Source organism: Ascaphus truei, chromosome 2 (assembly GCF_040206685.1).
Source record: "Ascaphus truei isolate aAscTru1 chromosome 2, aAscTru1.hap1, whole genome shotgun sequence".
NCBI lineage: Eukaryota > Metazoa > Chordata > Amphibia > Anura > Ascaphidae > Ascaphus > Ascaphus truei.
In genome coordinates, this window is record NC_134484.1 from 189,789,446 (window position 1) to 189,808,410 (window position 18,965).

Here is an 18,965-nt window from a genome sequence, read left to right on the forward strand (position 1 = left end):
TACAGTATAAAGATGTTTTATTCATACATTGGAACTTTAGGATTTTTTGTCAAATATATCAATTCTTAGAACACAATGTGCCAACTGGCGATGTAAAAAACAAACCACAAAAAAACTTATACTGCAAGGAAAAGATGTCAGAAATGGCAACTGCTGTTGTAAATGTAAGACTGCACATAGGCATTTCTTCCAGACCGTTTCCTCACTTACAGTGCAGCTGGAAGCAGTCTGTGGAACTGTGAAGAGTAGGCCGGTTAGGAACATTCTGTGTCACTGTGCAGCCAAAAATGATTTAAGAATTAGTTAGAAAACAAAACGCTTGGTAAATTATACATATATTACTTTTGGAAATTCTTTAAAACATGCTTCGCATCCAACTGAGCTTCCCATCGCAAAATCACTTCATTGTCCCTCTGTGCTTCCTCCAGGTTTACTTTTGAACAGCTGTCATGAGAAATGTATTGATTCAAAGCTGTGCAGCAAAAATATGCCAAATCAGTCTTTGTTTTGGAGCTTATTTTTCTTATTTTGTTTATTTCCCAGTTTCCTTCTCTTATGTACCACTGGGGTTTCTGTTTCGCTTGCTTCGTCAGTCTTCTTTGTTTTGTTCCTCTGGGTGTTCATTTTTTTATTTGAGGCTTCCGTGTCTTTTACTGGAACTGAAATCAGCATGTTATCAAGTTTTGAAACAAGCAACACAGACTCAAACAAATATTACATTGATACAGTGGTTCGAGAACATATTAAACTGCCTCCCCACATTGACAGCAATTATTTTGCCTTTTGGGCTTCCTATTCTGTGCAAAATAAAGATGACCAGGATTTGGGCCGACACAATCTCGTTTAAAAATTAAGGATTACACATATAGTAGATATATATTCAATGGGTTATTGATGCAGGCAAACAATCCTATTTGACAGTGACAAAATCTCTAAGACCTCGTTCATCTGTTTTTGTCGCCCCTCTTTTTATTTCTCCCAGTGTGTAGGTTGGGAAATAACCCCATTATGAAAAGAAGATTCAGAAAATAAATGCATTTTTATATTTTTCTCATCCATCACAAAAATAGCTAGTTGCACACTATATTGTTATGGTATATTTACACCTCTATATTTAGCGATGCCTTAAATAGAAATAAATGTAAAAAGAAAGCAACATTTACAAATAAAGATGACATTATTGAATGTCCAATGTTGAATCACATTTAAAGTAGCATTGCAAGTTCTGAAAATAAAGTTAAACTACACAAGATTATAGCGTGAAAAAAGAAAAAAAACAAGCCATCCGTACAACATTATCTACATAATTATCAGGGGTGCGCAAACTGGGGGGGGGGCGCACGTGGCAGTTACAGAGGTCCCACGCCTGTAACAAACTCACCTTGCCTTCCAGCGACAAGTCGTCATGGTAATCTGGAGTCAAATTACGCTGCAGGGTCACGTGCCATGGGGGGAGGGCGGGAGTGCAAGCCGGGGAGGAGAGCAGGGGGGAAAGTTTGTGCACCCCTGATCTACAGTATAATTAAATCAAGTGTGTCCAATAGGGATCACTACAGCGACTAGTACCCTTACCCGTTGCAGCTGGGGCATCTGTGTTGGTTTGTTCTTTACTTTTTATGAGTTCAGGTAGCCACACTGAAAGGCATGTGAGCCTGGCTGACGTGCTGACTTCACACATCAAAAGTGGGGCAGTCTGCAGCTGGAACAAACCCAAACGCTAGATTTATGGCAACATTTGAAAACAAAGGAACACTAGAATACATGTTCTCAAATAAATGCTTCAAAGAATGTGACGTGTTTCTCTGACCCTTGTGGTCACACTAGGTCGAGCGGGTGCACTTTTTCTGTGTCAAAATAAGTGTTTAACAAGTGACGGAGGAACCAAATACTATATATGGTAGGACCTTCGTTAAAAAGGCCTTCATGCTACAGTATTTCTAAAACACACACACAGTTTGGGGCCTATGTATAAAGTGTCATACCGACAGAAAGACGACTGGCAAGTGTGTGTGTGTGTGTGTGTGTGTGTGTGTCAGTCAATGTATTAAACCGATTTTGATAGGTTTCAATTTTTACAAAAAAAATAAAAAAAAGACAGTAGGCGTTAGAGGCGGAGTTTACATGTCTGTGGTGCACATATGCAAAAAATATGCAATAACAAATTACAAGTATGCACCACTTCTGTGCGCCAAAATTGTCCTTGTTTTTCTTGGTATTACAAGTAGATGCAAATAGTTCTTAATACATGTATATGTAATACGTGCACATTTTCTTATGTTCATACAAAGAATGACTAATGATATGCCGCTAATGATTTTAAAAAATAGATTGGCAATGCACTTTCGATTTATTTAAAAAAAAAAAAAAAACTCTTCTTTGTAAGTAGTCCCCTGTATATCTTCAAGCATTGTACATATTCAATTGTTATACGTATTTCTCTTCTGGTAGTCCGTCCTCAAAGTATGTCATATGGACTTTGTTGAATGCCAATCCTGGCTGAACAATAATACCCAACACGAGAGTTATTTATCACATTAAGGGTGTTTGATGCGAGATTAGAGGCCAAGAACTACAATCCATGGCCGCAAAAAAAGCAACAAGTTTTGAGTAACTGCCATTCATGGTGCATGATGAATGGAGAAACACCCATTTAAAGCCACAATCCCCTCTATTTTTTTAAACGGGGTCCTCTGAACTTGATCCATGCTTTTCTTGGCTGCGGAGATCCCCCCTTTCCCAAGATAGATACCGTTTTATTTATTTACTAGCAATTAATGGTTTCCACAATCGAAGAGGCCTCAATTATACAGACATTGAACTCATTATCATCGAATGAAGCTTATGCAGTGATCTTTTTATTATTTCTGTGATGCTTAGTAAAACTCACCATTTCCATGTCAAGCTCCCACATCTTAACGTAACCATCGCTCGAAGAAGATACGATGATGTGAGAACCTTCAAGTTCAAAATTGTGGAGATTTTTTACTCTTAATACAAAAAGACAAAAAGAATTACTTGTTGGTATGATGTCTATTAGCTGCGCCTCTTATTAAAACAGTCTAATGTGCAACACATAAGCTATTTGCCACCATGCCACACACAATGGAAGTTTGGCATTTGAGTTAATGTTTGTCAAGTCTCATTCGTCACTTTTAGCCATAAAATGCTCGTATGTAAAAAAGACTAAAATTAAATGTTATTGCCTTGAGATTCAAAATCACACAGAAAAGACCTAAGTTCTTACAGCAGTAATGCCACATACTCAGACTTTTTCCCCCAAGTAGTGGGGACACGAGCACATTAGGAAGACATCTCGCCACCAGCACTCTGACCACTTGTTCTTACAAGAGATCAGGACTAATGATACGCAAAAATATTCCTGGCAATTTCCAGTAGGACGGAGACCTGAAATGCATAGCAGCGGTTGATATCTGGGTTGCTGGCGCGTCTTAAGGCGACAACCAAGCATTCGATTAGTCACTCCAGGCCACTGTAGGATGAAAAGTGCTGCATTTTGGTGCCAAAATCGACCTCCCCCTTCACTATAAGAAGGCAGTGTAGGGTACACTGCTTTAGGAGCTTGCTAAATGAGCGTGTTCCGAAACGTCGCCCATTTTTACTTATTTTTCTATTAGATGGAATCAATTTGAACTTTTAATGATTCTCTGAGCGAGTGCTGTGGATTCTTTTTTTGCTTCATATGCGATTTTGAGCTGGAGTGGTGATCCCGGCCTATCTACGTGCACCCTACTAAAGCAAAGTAACTTCGATTCTCTAGACCGTTTTTTTCTACAGGTTGAGTGCGGGTGTGTATATGTGTCACACACTTTTAGCATCAAAACTATTTTTTAATCAACCAAGAATGAAGTGAATTATACTCTAATGCTTTAACCCATTTTATGTGCCCATGTGAATAGTTTGGGTTTGTTGCCACAGTTTATTTGTTTTTCCATAATTGCAGTTGGTCTGCAGGTATTTTTGGAAAAAATTTGCAACATGATTGAAGAGATTTTTATTAATTAAAACTACTTTATTATAGAATCGCAAGAAAAAAACAAAATAAAACATTACATTGCCTTGAGGTTTTTACGCCATGTGTGTAGGAATCATGTTAGGTTCCAGTTAATCTCACATTGCTCATATTATTAGGAGCAGCAATAACCCATCTTACCTATTCTCATGACCTTTGAACTCACAAAGGCACTTTTGTGAATCAGTGTTATAAAGGCGGATCACTTCCTCATCTCCAGCCACAGCTAGGATGGTCTCCTGTCAGAATAAAGCAACAAAGCATTACAACGTGTAGGAATATCCCTAAATATTTGTGCCACAACTCTAGAAAGGGCATCTTAATGTGGAGCTTTTTATTTGATCAATCTGGTGTAGTTTTTCTGCTCTGGTCTTGCAGCCGGGAAGCTTGATACGAAGCACCCATAAAATGAAAAAGGGAATTATTCAAATCTGTCTTGTTTGCATAATTACACACATTATACTGTGCTATTCTACTTTATTTTGCATTTCTTATCTATTTGCATGAAGGGGGGAAAAAAAAGCGCATTTGTTTTATTAGTCGGTTGTTCGTTAACCTCTTTACTATAAGGGAGAGCATTATAAGGCCTCCTGTTAGTGAAATGGCCAAACCATTAAATATCATAAATAGTTTGTGAAGGTCATCACAGAGTCCTGCTGCAATGCCAAATTTGTTAATACTATGTATATGAACCAATATCAAAACTTCCGTCCATGGTATGTTAGAAACCCTATTACTTAAAGGTGACAACTCTTCTATACATGTTTGTTCTCCTTACGTTTTGGAAGGCGATGCTTTCATATTACTAAACTTCCCTGGACTACACTAAAGAGAGGGATTTACTGTGCTCCGTCCGGTATGGGAGTATTAAGGTTTCACCTGGCATTAAACTGTCATACAAGTGAATTGCAGTTAACGCCAGATCTAACTCCGGCATAATCTGAGAAATCGCTGATGTCTAGGACAGAACCGCAGTCTGAGTCAACTGAAGTTTAAGGGGGTAAATTAACATAGTCCAAGGCGGCTGACCGAAAAAAAAAAAATCCATTCAGACTATATGTGATACTTTACAGGACTCTGAAAGTAAGAACGTTTCTACAGTTTGGACTTGGCAACAACACAACAGTAAGACAAGCATGAGAGGTACACACTACTAACTCTTGCAAGCAAGTTTCAGACACAACAGCTGCTCTATCAACACAAAGTGTGCTTTAAGTCATCTGTCTCTTACATGTTAAGTCCTGTTTTTGAATACCAATAACTTTGGTCCCAAACCAATAATAAACGGAAAAATCCTCGTTTAGGTGAAAGACAGGGGTTTGGTAATCTTACAGTTGGGGAATAACTGGTGTGGTCAGTTTCAAAAGTAAAATAGCTGTAAAGTTGGGTTTGCCCTAAATGTTTATTTTTTTTCCAGAGGAATAGGCTTACCCTAAACTTTGCACACTGATAGTTTACATTCCCTTTAGTGCCTTTTGCTCAAGTTGCCTTTTCACATTTTGCAGAAGATTGTGAATTTTTCTACATTTAGCACAGATTTTTTTTTTTTTTTTTTACATTTGTTTCAGGAACTCATGTGGTTAGCGCTATTTTGAAAAAGGGTGCAGAACTCTACAAATGTGTCTCCATGGACTGCTAGACCCAAGTCTCAATAAACTGACTTACTGTAATAAACCGGACAGCAGATATCCTCTTTGGATTATTGATGGTGGCAATGATCGATGCGGTTTCAAGTTTGTACACATCCAGTCTGTTATGTATTGCAACTAGATATGTCTCGCCAGTGGGAGACCACTGGACTATATGGGCATCTACAAAAAAAGAATCAGATGGTTAATCAGAAGTTAAAGCTTGTAGAATAGTAAGAGGGTAATGAAAATGTTCCAGATGTAAAAAGGAGGGTTCATATGGGATATGGTTGGGTCAAGTGTAGAAAAGGGGCTTCTGGGTTTTGGGGTACAACAAAGAAAAATGTGCATGGATGGCAAGAAAGGATACATGCAAATGGAGAGACTAAAATTATAAGGCGCAAAGACACAAGACAATGGTAGGAGACATACATGGGTGGTGCACAGCAAGAGACGGGCAGGATAACAGAGGGACACAAGACACCGGGAAGGATATAGTGGGTTAGGAACCATCCAGGCTGCAAAACTACATAAACAAAATGCATCAAACCAATCCTGCTGTATATAGGGTATTTTTGCTTGAGACATAATGTGTAATTTTTTCCCCTCCAGTTTTGCAGCTGGGAGACTGATACAAAGCACCCATAAATTGAAAAGAACTACAATAATGTTTGCCTTGTTTAAATAATTTACACACATATTGTGCTATTATACGTTTGCATTTCTTGCTCCCCCCATGCAGTCAAATAAAATAATCCATGAATCATTCAAAAAATTGCTCAAAACAACACAAATAAGGGGGGGGGGCAGAGAGGCAAATATGATCTTACACGCCACTTACTTTGCTTGATATTTTTAATAAACGCAGAACGACCTTCAATAAGATTCCAAGTTCTGTAACCGAGAAAGCAGGAGAAATAAAACACAATGAATGTGTATGTGCGTTTATAAATGCTTGTGTAAACCCCTCTTGAACTCGGACTATTCGTGTCTCACTGGCCCACAATTCCACATTATGGAGCTTCATTTCACGGGAATAAGCAGCTCTCAGATGACAAGTCATGAAAGACTGTACTATGGTTAACTTACACAATTCAAATACAGCTTTTATTTTAGACATAGTTTATACTTTTTTTTTTCCATTCTTCGTTTTCAATTTCAGAAAAATATTAATGGGAAATAAATCTGCCACGGCCTTCTAAATATGTCTGGCAAGGTGAATTGAAAAATAAATGCTGTGTAACGGAATCAAGCAACTCACATCTTAGAATCACAGCAGCATTTACTATGTAAACTGACCTCTAATGAAAGCAAAACGTACGGTATAATCTGTGAAATTAGAGATTTTTGGAGCTAGGCTTTTGGTCCTACATGAAGCAGCAATCCCAGCTGTGTTATGAGATATTTATCTGTGTTATGAGATATTTATCTGTGTTATGAGATATGTATCTGTGTAAATACTGGTTTGCTTCTCCCCTTTTGGGAATTCAACATTGCAGCCAAATCTGGAAGGTCCCCCTGGGACAACAGGAATCCGCAACGTCAGAGGTTGCGGCTTCCTATTAGACAGCCACTGAAGTAATTACACCAGTAAGCATGTACAGAACTGAAGGGGAGGTGTAAAGAGCGGAGTATACTGCATTTTAGCTCTGGAGTACTCCTCGGTTCCCATGGGGATAGATATACACACACATTTTAGACAGGGTTGGTGTTCTCAACATTTCTTTTTTAAACTATGAGACACGCAGCATGTTTTATTCTATCACTTCATTGCAAATGCAAGCTATGTTGCCGACTAGGGACAAAGCTAAAAGCAGTAAATATGTTTTGTAAATTAAAAACACGATAAAAGAACATTGAATTGGTTTATCATGAATTGGCATGATTCACATTCATTGCACACTTACCTTAAGGTTTTATCTGTTCCCACAGACAATGCTAACTTTCCAGAAGGATGAACTGAAACAGAGGTGACCTGCCCCCTGTAATTGGGGAAGAAAATCAGGTGATTTACATCTCCAGGTTGATGGATAAACCTAGTGTAACACGGTTATGTACAGTACTACTCACTTGTGCGCTCTGAAGGATTTCTGGCATTCCCACTTCTTTGTATTCCATACGCAAATCAAGCCGTCTTCAGCCCCACTCAGCAGGTGTGTGTTACCATGAAACTCCAGACATGTGATGGAACCTAACGATTGAAGATTAAACCACTTAGAAACATGCAGGAAAAAATCTCCATCATTAATAAAATGAAATGTAAGGGTGTCCAGCATAGGTGAAAAATTGATGTAAAAAGAGTGTTCAGTTTTCCTACAAAACAAGTATTTGCGGTAGATTGCAACACCTTATAATGCACTAACAAGATCGTTTTTCATACGAAATTACAAATGTGCAGAATGTTTGAGACCACACGTGTCTTCTTCATGTAAACTATCAGCGCATTAACGCTTTAAACTGGTTTCACTCCTACCTACCGGGCTGATTTCAATATGTGCCTCCCAGGCTCTAAAACCAACTCCTTGGATGTCACCTGTGGGGTCACGCAAAGTTCTATTCTGGGACCACTACTCTTTTCAGTCTTCATCAATCAGGGCTCGACAAATGCACTCGCCCACTTGCATGGGGCGAGTTCATTGTGCCCGCTGTCGAGTGTTTCCGGCAAAGGGGTGCGGCGTCTCCTGGCATTGCCTGCATCTCTCTCAAAGTTCAGTGTTTCCCCTGCATCTGGTGTGAAATGATGTCATGATAACGTGACGTCATGACATCACTTAGCATCCCGTTGTCATGGCAACGTGCAGCCATTTTCACACAAGATGCAGGGGGAGACACTGAAGTTTGAGAGAGACATGCAGGAAAATACCAGGAGACACCACCGGTAAGACACGACAGTGGGTAAAGTGAAGGAGGTGAGATATGGAGGTTACAATAAGACAATTTTTTTTATACATTTTTTCCTGTCTTGCTTTCTGGATAAGCCACCCACCTATCTGAACGAGCTCCTCTCCACTACCAAACGCAGCACTTATCACTTAATATCTGACTCCAAAAGACTGCACGGACCCAAGATTCAACACAGAATCCGGCTGCTCTGTTACCGTGCACCTCACGACTGGAACAGCCTAGCAGAGTCTTTCAAATCCGCCTCCGGTTTAAAGTTCTTTCAAGACTTCAGCTGTCTTGCCTCTAACTGTTACATATGGTCATAACATTATCTGTAACTGTTCATGATCTTTAAATATAATGTACAATGCTGTCCATTTAATGTAACCATGTATAGTCATCATAACTCTGTGCCCAGGACATACTTGAAAACGAGGCAACTCTCAATGTATTACTTCCTGGTAAAAAAAAAATGTATAAAATGAAAATTCATTTGTGACAAGGACTTCAAGAAGTGTAAGGCTTCGTCCCCAGTGGCTGCACGTGCGACGGCATGCGCAGCGCACATCAGGTAAGGCCCTTTGTGGGGCCGGCCCTAGTAGCTGCCTGCGCACACCTGCACAATGCGCGATTTACAACCTCCTTTGCCACAAGACAAGAATTTTGTCTTTTGGCTCGGCGGCCGAGCAATGGCCACGTCACTGTGGCGGTTCAGCCAACGAGGGCGAACCAGCCACCGAGGGCGAACCAGCCACGTGGCGTCATGGCCACACACCCCCAATCGCGAGTGATCTTAAGTCCATCAGATCGCTCGGCTGGAGACGGAGAGCGCCGGGAGGCACTCTGTCGCATGCGCGGCGTGTGCAGTGGGCCCGTAGCCTATGGGTAAGCACCGCAGAGTTCTCTGACATGCTCGGTGCGGCTTCAACTTCTGTGGCAAATACAGGATTTTAAAGAATACATCTGTAGGTTTGAATGATTCTTCCCTGCATATCCCGCTGTACCTTGTGCTCTAGGGAGGACATAATGGTTTAATGATGGCTTCATTCTGCCTGCCTCACTTCCATGAATCATCTGCTTGAGACACCCTGCTATAACATAGGAGGTAGGTGGCACGAAGACATATTTACTAAGTGGTGATAAACTATAAGGCCTCGGCCGTGTTACTTGCTTGCTGGCGGAGGCGCGCTCCTGCTCAGCACTGAGCCCCTACAGCCGCAATTAGAGCGGCTTTAGTAGGGGCTCGCCTATGCTTCCGCAAGCGAGCGGAAGCGTAGGTCTTAGGGAATTTTTAAAATTCCCCCGATTGCGGGCGCGACAGGCCTGTCACGTGAGCGGTTTTCCCAATGAGGGCGAACCAGCTCCGTGACGCCACTGGCCCGCCCCCTGACGGTGCGCAGAGAAAGCAACTGCAAGGCCAGGGAAAGCACCCGCTTTCCCTGAGCCTCAGCAGGGAGCCTGGCCGAGGCCTAAGGCACCTTACAATAAGAGATGAGGTTGTAAAAAGACATGTCCATCAACTTCTAAGACAATTTTAGTCGCCTGAGATACTCATCCTATCAGTGGATTGCTGCTTTAAACGGACATACCATTGTGATGCAGCAACGCTCCATGTTCCACCTTCTTCTTCATGTCATAAATCTGAATCGTTTCATCTTTGCTTCCAGTGGCTACAAATCGATTATTCACGGAAACCACCGATAAAGAAGCAGTGTGGGCATGATGCGTGAAATTTGGAGTGGCCACACATTTCTAGAGGGGAAAAGGAACAGAAAGGAACGCAGCGATTATTTCAAAGGTCAAACGTATTTGTTTGGAACAGTGCTGTCTGCGAAGCAGTGATGTGAAACTAGAATATAAAGAGATACTCATTACTGTATATTAACTTTCAAAGTGAGGCAGGCCAAATATGTTTCCCTTGGACACAAAATAGAAAACACCAGCAATTTTTTCAATCCCCAAAGCATAAAAGATTTAATAATAAATAAAAAAAAATAAAAAAAACGACAACATTAAAGCTAAATATTAGTTCAAATTAAAAGTATCACAGAGTAAGCCTCACAGATCCTTCCAGCATTTAAAAGGCTCATGGCATGAAAAAAATTGTTGTTACAAAAGTTATTAACTTTTATTATTGCGGCTTCTGGCAGTGAGGTGGTTAAGTAGAGGTTGACGTGCAGCGGTACCAGGTCTACCGAATACTAATATTTTATTCACGCACTCATCCTCTTCCTGTTTTACAGTATATTGCCCAAATCTAAAGTAATGCTCAAAGAGCTCTGGTCCAATGTTCAAACACATTTAGATATTTTCTTACATCAGACAGTGCCACTACGTGTTAAAGCCACTTTTACCACTGTGAAGTGATTATGATGTTATTTGCTGTTGTGTTGTTCTGGTATGTCCTTGGCTCATACAGATGCTCCCAAAATCTTACTCTGAAGCAGGGGTGGGCAACTTCAGTACTCAAGGGCTACCAACAGGTCAGGTTTTCAGGATATCCCTGGTCCAGCACAGCTGGCTCAATCCTTAAAACTGAACCAGTTGGTGGCCCTTGAGGACTGGACTTGCCCACCCCTACTCTGGAAAGTAGCTAAATTTCTCATGGTATGTCTGAATTCGGCTTGCCAATTTTCTGTGTTCATCGGTATATGCATTTGTTCACATATGTATGTACACGTATGTACTGCAAGTTTATTTATCTACGTATGCACAAGTGAATGTACACCTGAACCTGTGAATGAGTCCAAACCATAGAACTATTTTGTCTTTAGTAGTTGATAGTGGGCTCCTAAATTTGCTTGCCCTCTTTGCTATTCCAGTCCAACACCTACAATAAATTACATATTCCCAATAATGCAGACCTGTTAAGTATAAACAGCTGACTGTCAGTCTGCTTAGCATTATTCAGTTGAGTAAGAGGTACTCTGCTGCCTCACACACCCACTGGTCCAACTTGAATTTCAAAATCATCCTATTTTTATTATAAATGGTCGAGACAATAGCACAATGTTTCGGGGACGCATCCCCCTTTGTCAGATGCAGTGTAGTGCGTCGACCATCTGTAATAAATATAGGGCGATTTGAAATCCAAATTGGATCGCAGTATATGTGTAGCAGAGTACATCTTCCTGAAATGTATCCTTGGGACTGCTCCCCCCACATCCGGTACCATCAAAAGTTTACTACATAGCACGAGTGCACTGGCTTCTTACCCTCTGAAAATGTACCTAGTTTATTTATAAAAATGTTTTACCAGGAAGTAAAACATTGAGAGTTACCTCTCGTTTTCAAGTATGTCCTAGTTCTTAGCATTAGCTGTCTCATACACTTCAATTTAGTCTCAACCATTGAATAAAAATAACTACTTCATATAGCGCTTTTCTCCCAATGGGACTCAGAGCGTGTCACAATTACAGTGCAGTGTGCTGTATGCAGCACATAGGAATGTTATAGACACAGTCCCTGTCTAGAAGAGCTTACAATCTTTTTTTTTTTTTTGGTGTCTGAGGCACAGGGAGATATAGTGATTTACCCAAGGTCACAAGGAGCGGACATTGGATTTGGTTCCCCTGCTTCCAACTCAGTGTGGTTATGAGTCAGTGTCTTTACTCACTTCAGTACCAAAACAGCATTTTCCTATTAAAATGCCAGCACATGGTCTAAACCTCACTGATCGGACATCTCATCCTACTACAGAATATGACACGTTTCGCTATTCAAAACTCACACCCACACACTTAGTATTGCCATTTCTGTGACTCCATTTCTCCGTGAAAATATGTATTTAATCAAACTCGCGTCACAGGCAGCTAGCGCCCTAAGATACGCGTCGGTGTATGTGCTACCCGACTTACCTTATTCCCATCCCGCTGCACATTATACCCAAAGAGTATCTGCTCATAGCAGCCCACCACTAACTCAATGCCACGGTCCATGCTGCAGCATCTCCCACAACAAACACGTGCATCCAAAACACGCGTGCGCGCCCCGCCCACGGGGTCCTGCGGCTGCAACGTGGGCTGCCCATAACATTGCCTGCATCGTCCTTCCCGAGTGTTTCGCTTCCCGCCCGTGGCATCCCCCCAGTAGCCGCTGTATCTGTGTCATTGCGGTGGGAGGCCGGTCTGTGGATGCCGTGGTGAGGTTAAATAACAGGCGGGTTAGACAGGCAGAGTCAGGGCGCCCCGCACGTCCCCGGGTGAGGGGTGTTTGTGACGTCACAGACACAGCATTGTGTCAGGATGAAGGGGGAGAGAATGCAGTGATAAGTGAGTGTTCGGCAGTGGAGTGCTGGGTGCTGGCAGCGGGCCTGGGATCATCACGTGACCGCAGATACTGCTCATGAGTGATTTGCAAACAGCAATCTCACTTCGGGGGTGGGAGGGTCATGTAGTTTCATTTTTTTGGGGAGGGGGACTGGGTGTCGGTGGAATGTTTAGAGCTGAGATTCTCATTGATAAACTCATATTTCTAGTCCTACAACATTGTAGTTTATTAGAGCATGGGCTATTTACAGTGTTTATAGCAGCAATCCTTTTTTTTGTTTTAAATCTTATCTGTACTGGTAGGTCTCCTATGCCTGGAAACTCCTTGGTTCTGGATATATTTGTAGTATTCTCGGGAATTTAACCCCCCAAAACCCTACTAATATAGCATGGGTTACATGCCTGGCAACCATGGTCACCATGATTAGACTGTAAGCTCCTCGGGGCAGGGACTCCTCTTCCTTAATGTTACTTTTATCTCTGTAGCACTTACTCCCATGACCTGTTATTTATATTATCTGTTATTTATTTGATTACCACATGTATTACTACTGTGAAGCGCTATGTACATTAATGGCGCTATATAAATAAAGACATACAATACAATACCATGAGGAAGCCGAAACAAAATCAGATCAGTGACCATTTTGGAGTAACAAAACATTTTGTCCACCTACCAAGTGTCGAACATTTTCAGGAAAACTTGCCGACTGTTTCTCAGTGACACTCGCTGGATTCTTGCCCAGTGGATGCAAGATGACTGCCGCGCCAGCCTTTACTCTGGTGGCCGTAGAAAGCTGCAACCGTTGCTTTCTATTGATGACCCTGGGGACCCAACTTGTCATTCTTTGTAGTTGCTTTTATGTTCCTAGACCTGCGGGTCACCCTGAGCTGAAACGCAGTCTCCGGACCTTTTTGGAGGCTCTCTGGTTCCTGTTATATTTGTTTTTGGTTTTACACACGCATACATACATGCAAATAGTAATTAGTAATACCATAGTTCATGTAATCCCTAAAATAAAAGCAAGCAATGAGTTAGTGAAAAGAGAGAAACGTGCTGTCCATTTTACTGAAAACAGTCATTGCAGTTTTGCCCTTACAGGAAAAAAAAAATCTATAAGAAAATATCACCACAAACGGAACTCGGGATTGATCCATTTCCTTTCCGGTGATCTTGTAAAGATTAAAAAAAAAAATATTGTTAAGGGCGTTACTGTTTTTTTTATGCTTTTTCAGTAAAATGTAATACACTGCTGTGTGCCCCTGCACTTTCTCTTCACCATGTACATACATGTATTGAGCTACCTGGAATCAGCTGCAGGCGTAATTACTCAGAAGCAAGACTGGGTAGTGGGCTCAGGAGATGATACCCTGTCACCTGATCCTTATGAACACTTGAATTTGGAGAATTCTGTTTTATTTTTTAGATAGATGCCTTTTTGACAAATATTGCTATTGTTCTATTTGTTGTGGTGACTGTTGTTTATATTCACTTTTTGATCACTTATTTACTGAGTCCTTCCCCCCCTCCCCTTCCAGTGGACTGTCGCGATTATTACTGCACCTCCTTTACCTTTTATATATTTTTCTTTTATGCTATATACACGCGCACACACAGAGTGGGCAGGGTTGCGTAAGAACCACTGTTTGTAGTTATCATTTCTTTTTTCTTACATACTTTCCTTTTTTGAAGTGAAACTTCCTTAGTGGCGCCTCATTCGTGATGGGGCAAAAAAGAATTGTGGAGACAGAAATGAAACGGATGTGACGTCAGTGCTGGCAGTTGAGGCCGGGCTGTGTTCTGGCTCAGCCCGACCCCAACACTGACATCACACCCGCTCCACAAATCAGATGCGGCGGCGGCGGCGATAGCCGCCGGCGTCGCTCCTAACGGCCGCTGCTCCCCCCACATGGCTGATGACATATGCGGCGGCGGTAGCCGCCGGCGCCGCTCCTAACGGCCGCCATTCCCCCCGCACATCCGCTGCCAAGCCGCGCATGCTCAGTAATCATGGGGACTGGAGCAAAGCCACGCATGCGCAGAAGCGGTTGGCAGCGGCGCCGTTTCCCGCCCGCTGCCACGGCTGTAAACATGTGTTGCCGTTCCCCGCCTGCTGCCCGGGACAGCAGAGACCGCCCGACCGGGACAGCAGAGACCGCCCGACCGGGACAGCCCCCCCCCCCTTTCCTAACCCGAATGGGACCTCCCTCCCAGCCCACACATGTGCCCGCCTAACTTCCACTACCGCTGCCATGCCGCGCATGCGCAGAAGCGGCTGGCAGCGGCGCCATTCAGCCCTCCAGTGACGCGGGCGTTTGCGGCCCCCCCAGGAAGCGGTGGTACAAAAACCCGGGCGCAACCCGCGCGGACCCCCCCGGACCCCCCACACACTGACGGACCCCCCACACACTGACGGACCCCCCCACACACTGACTGACCCCCCCCGGACCCCCCCACACACTGACAGATCCCCCCAGACCCCCAAACACACTGACTGACCCCCCCAGACCCCCACACACACTGACTGACCCCCCCAGACCCCCACACACACTGACTGACCCCCCAAGACCCCCACACACACTGACTGACCCCCCCAGACCCCCACACACACTGACTGACCCCCCCAGACCCCCACACACACTGACTAACCCCCCAGACCCCCACACACACTGACTGAATCCCCCAGACCCCCACACACACTGACTGAACCCCCCAGACCCCCACACACACTGACAGACCCCCACACACACTGCCTGACCCCCCCAGACCCCCACACACACTGACTGACCCCCCCAGACCCCCAAACACACTGACTGACCACCCCAGACCCCCACACACACTGACTGGCCCCCCAGAGACCCACACACACTGACTGAACCCCCCAGACCCCCACACACACTGACTGACCCCCCCAGACCCCCACACACACTGACTGACCCCCCCCAGACCCCCACACACACTGACTGACCCCCCCAGGCCCCCACACACACTGACTGACCCCCCTAGACCCCCACACACACTGACTGAACCCCCCAGACCCCCACACACACTGACTGAACCCCCCCGACCCCCACACACACTGACTGAACCCCCCAGACCCCCACACACACTGACTGGACCCCCACACACACACTGACAGACCCCCACACACACTGCCTGACCCCCCCAGACCCCCACACACACTGCCTGACCCCCCCAGACCCCCACACACACTGACCCCCCCAGAGCCCCACACACACTGACTGACCCCCCCAGACCCCCACACACTGACCCCCCAGACACCCACACACACTCACAGTCACACGCACACTCAGTCACACTCACACGCACAGTCACACGTACACTCAGTCACACTCACACTCACAGTCAGACGCACTCAGTCACACTCACAGTCAGACGCACACGCACAGTCACACGCACATGCATAGTCACACGCACAGTCACACGCACACGCATAGTCACACGCACAGTCACACGCACACGCTCAGTCACACGCACACTCTCAGTCACACGCACACTCTCAGTCACACGCACACTCTCAATCACACGCGCACTCTCAGTCACACGCACACTCTCAGTCACACGCACACTCTCAGTCACACGCACACTCTCAGTCACACGCACACTGTCACACGCGGAATTCACACTTGGTGCAAATAGCTAATACAGGGGATGTGTGCCGAGCATGCGCATTCTAAGTCAAATTTATTTGCGTTTTGTCATTGAGATTGTATTTTGATTTTAATTAAAACATCACCAACACCAACACAAATACAATTTCTGTGACAAAAGTCAAAGAAGTTTCACTTACTATGCGCGTGCACAGCACACACAGCTTTTTTTTAAATCAAAAGGATCTATTTTAGAAAGCTGCTCTTCTTTCTGTTTTTATGGCATAATTGTCAAAATCTCCCTAAAACTAGGTCCAATGACATTGCCGGCATTAGAATTTCTTGTAATCGGCACATTTCCATTTGTGTGTGTATATCTGTATGTAAAGATGATGCCTTTTTAATGGGTAACTGATGTTACAAAATAATAGTAATCTTTGGGACAACTAAGCTCCCCCTCCCGTTTTGAAGTGAAACTTCTTTAGCGACATTCATGTGTTTGCTTGAGGCGGAAGTCAGTGGTGACAGAAGTGATGTCACTGCTGGCAGATGAGGCCGTCAGTGTTGCCAGCTGCCAGCAGGAGTCACCAGAGACGGGGAAGACAGCGACACACACCACCGCATCCCCCAAACACCCCCCCCCCCCAGTGACCCGCCGAACCCCCCACCCCCCCACACACACTACTGGTGCTGCGCGACCACCACCTCCGCAGCCAAACTGGGACCTCCGCCGACGGGGGGGTGGGCCACCTGAATCATCATGCTGGGCTTCCCCCCCCCCCCCCCCCATGTTACGCTGAACACCACCTGAGTGATGCGCACCCCCTCCCCCCCCAGCTGCCTAACACCCCCCCCCCCCCGTACCTCCGCCGGTGGGCTGGCTGCAGTAGGACACACAGCTGTGTCCGCAGCTCCGCCGGGGGGAGAGAGTGGGGGCTGCTCCGGCCATGTACCTCCGTGGGGGGGGGGGGGAGGAGAGAGGACAGGGGGGCTGCTCAGGAGACTCAGGCATAGGCCCCCGTGTCTGCAGCTCTGCTGGGCGTGGAGGGAGTCAGGAGAGAGAGGGGGCAGTACACAGAGAGAGAGAGATGCAAACACCACACACAGAGAGACACACACACTGACTGACACACACACACGGAATTCAGTTACTATAAATATAGACGTGCAAATAGCTAAAACGCGGTAAAACTTTTTTGTGTTTTGGAACTGAAATTGTGTTTTGATTTTCAATTTAAAACATCACCATCACAAATACAATTTCTGTGACAAAAGACAAAGAAGTTTCACTTAAAATGCGCGTGCACAGCACACACACACTTTTTTTTTTTAAAGGCAAGTATTGTAAGACCTGTCTTTATTCTACGGTGATCACCAGTGACACTTCTTTCTCTCTCTTTCTCGCTTCCTTTCCTGTAATAACTGTAATCTAATCAGATAGTCTGCTGGAATTTACCCAAAGTAAGACAAGGTTATCTAACCTTAGAGTGACCGGGTTATTTTCATGTATCCCTTTCCTCATCCAGTGTTATCTCAAAGCGCACAGTCATGTTTGAAGTTTGTTTAGTACCTAAAAATGAATACTAGATTGTGACAAACGGTAATCTTGATTTATCCCTAGACAAAATATAATTTAAAGAAGCAGTCATGCCTATTAATGTTTTAATTTTTTTATTTACAGACATCACACTGGTATGTCCTCGGGGACACCTCAATTTCCGAGATACTGGTTTAGTTCCCGGTGTATCTTCCTGAATTTTTAAAAATGGAACCTGCAGTCAACTAATAGGAAGCCCCAATGTTAACCCTCTGATGACATTGCAGCTTCCTATCGGTCAGTAGCCCCTCTGAGTTTGGCGGCCACACTGATTTCCCAAATCGGAGCTGAAAAACTGGCAACTAAATTGTTAAATATTTGAGGATCCAGGAAATAAGAATAGCGCTGGTCAGCTGTGGAGGAATCGTTTTGAATTTTGTCAATGAAATTCAGTAGTGAAAACAAAAATAAAAAAAAGAATAGGGAGGGAATTGCTGCTTTGAAAGGTGCAGGTCCCCAATAAATAACCGGCCTTTAGAGTGAGCTTGACGTGATATTCTTTAAAGCAGATTACCAACCTTATTTTTTATTTAGCTGTCCTTTTATTTTATTATTTATTTAGTCTCCATTACAAAAAGTTTTTTTTTTTTTTTTTTTTTAAGTTAATGTAGTTGGTGTATTCAAGGGGGTTAATGGGGAATTCAAATGTATAGAAACAACTACATAAAAATATATGGTGCAAAAAATCCCATGGAAGCGCCCCCCATAAAATATTGAACCCCAATTATCAATGAAGAATAACCAGGGAAAGAAACTTGGTCAAAAAACATAGATCACACCAGGTGTTACCAGCACTCCAAAAAAACAAGAGAGCTAATAAAGCTTAGAGATAATATTCTGCATTCACTGAGAAAAAAAGAGAAGCTACAACCATATGCAAATACAAAACAGGTGGTAAATGAAATGCATGTACAGAACCTGAGAGGTGATGAGGGAAGGGGGCGGGG

General features: G+C 43.8%; 1 protein-coding gene and 1 long non-coding RNA gene across 2 annotated transcripts in view; one reads left to right on the forward strand and one right to left on the reverse strand.

Moving 5' to 3' along the window:
- Positions 1-12,551, reverse strand: PAK1IP1 (PAK1 interacting protein 1). Its single transcript, XM_075585724.1, has 10 exons — positions 12,399-12,551; positions 10,131-10,293; positions 7,729-7,849; positions 7,566-7,640; positions 6,500-6,552; positions 5,696-5,841; positions 4,172-4,269; positions 2,888-2,987; positions 1,573-1,699; positions 1-659 (listed from the first exon to the last, which is right to left on the reverse strand). Exons 1-10 carry the CDS (start codon positions 12,477-12,479, stop codon positions 496-498), a joined length of 1,128 nt encoding a protein of 375 aa, XP_075441839.1. The 5' UTR covers positions 12,480-12,551; the 3' UTR covers positions 1-495.
- The window catches only part of LOC142487048 (uncharacterized), a 19,676-nt gene continuing 10,399 nt past the window's right edge, over positions 9,689-18,965 (forward strand). The window contains exon 1 of the long non-coding RNA XR_012799122.1: positions 9,689-12,812. This is a non-coding gene — a long non-coding RNA (uncharacterized LOC142487048). The remainder of the gene's footprint in view (positions 12,813-18,965) is intronic.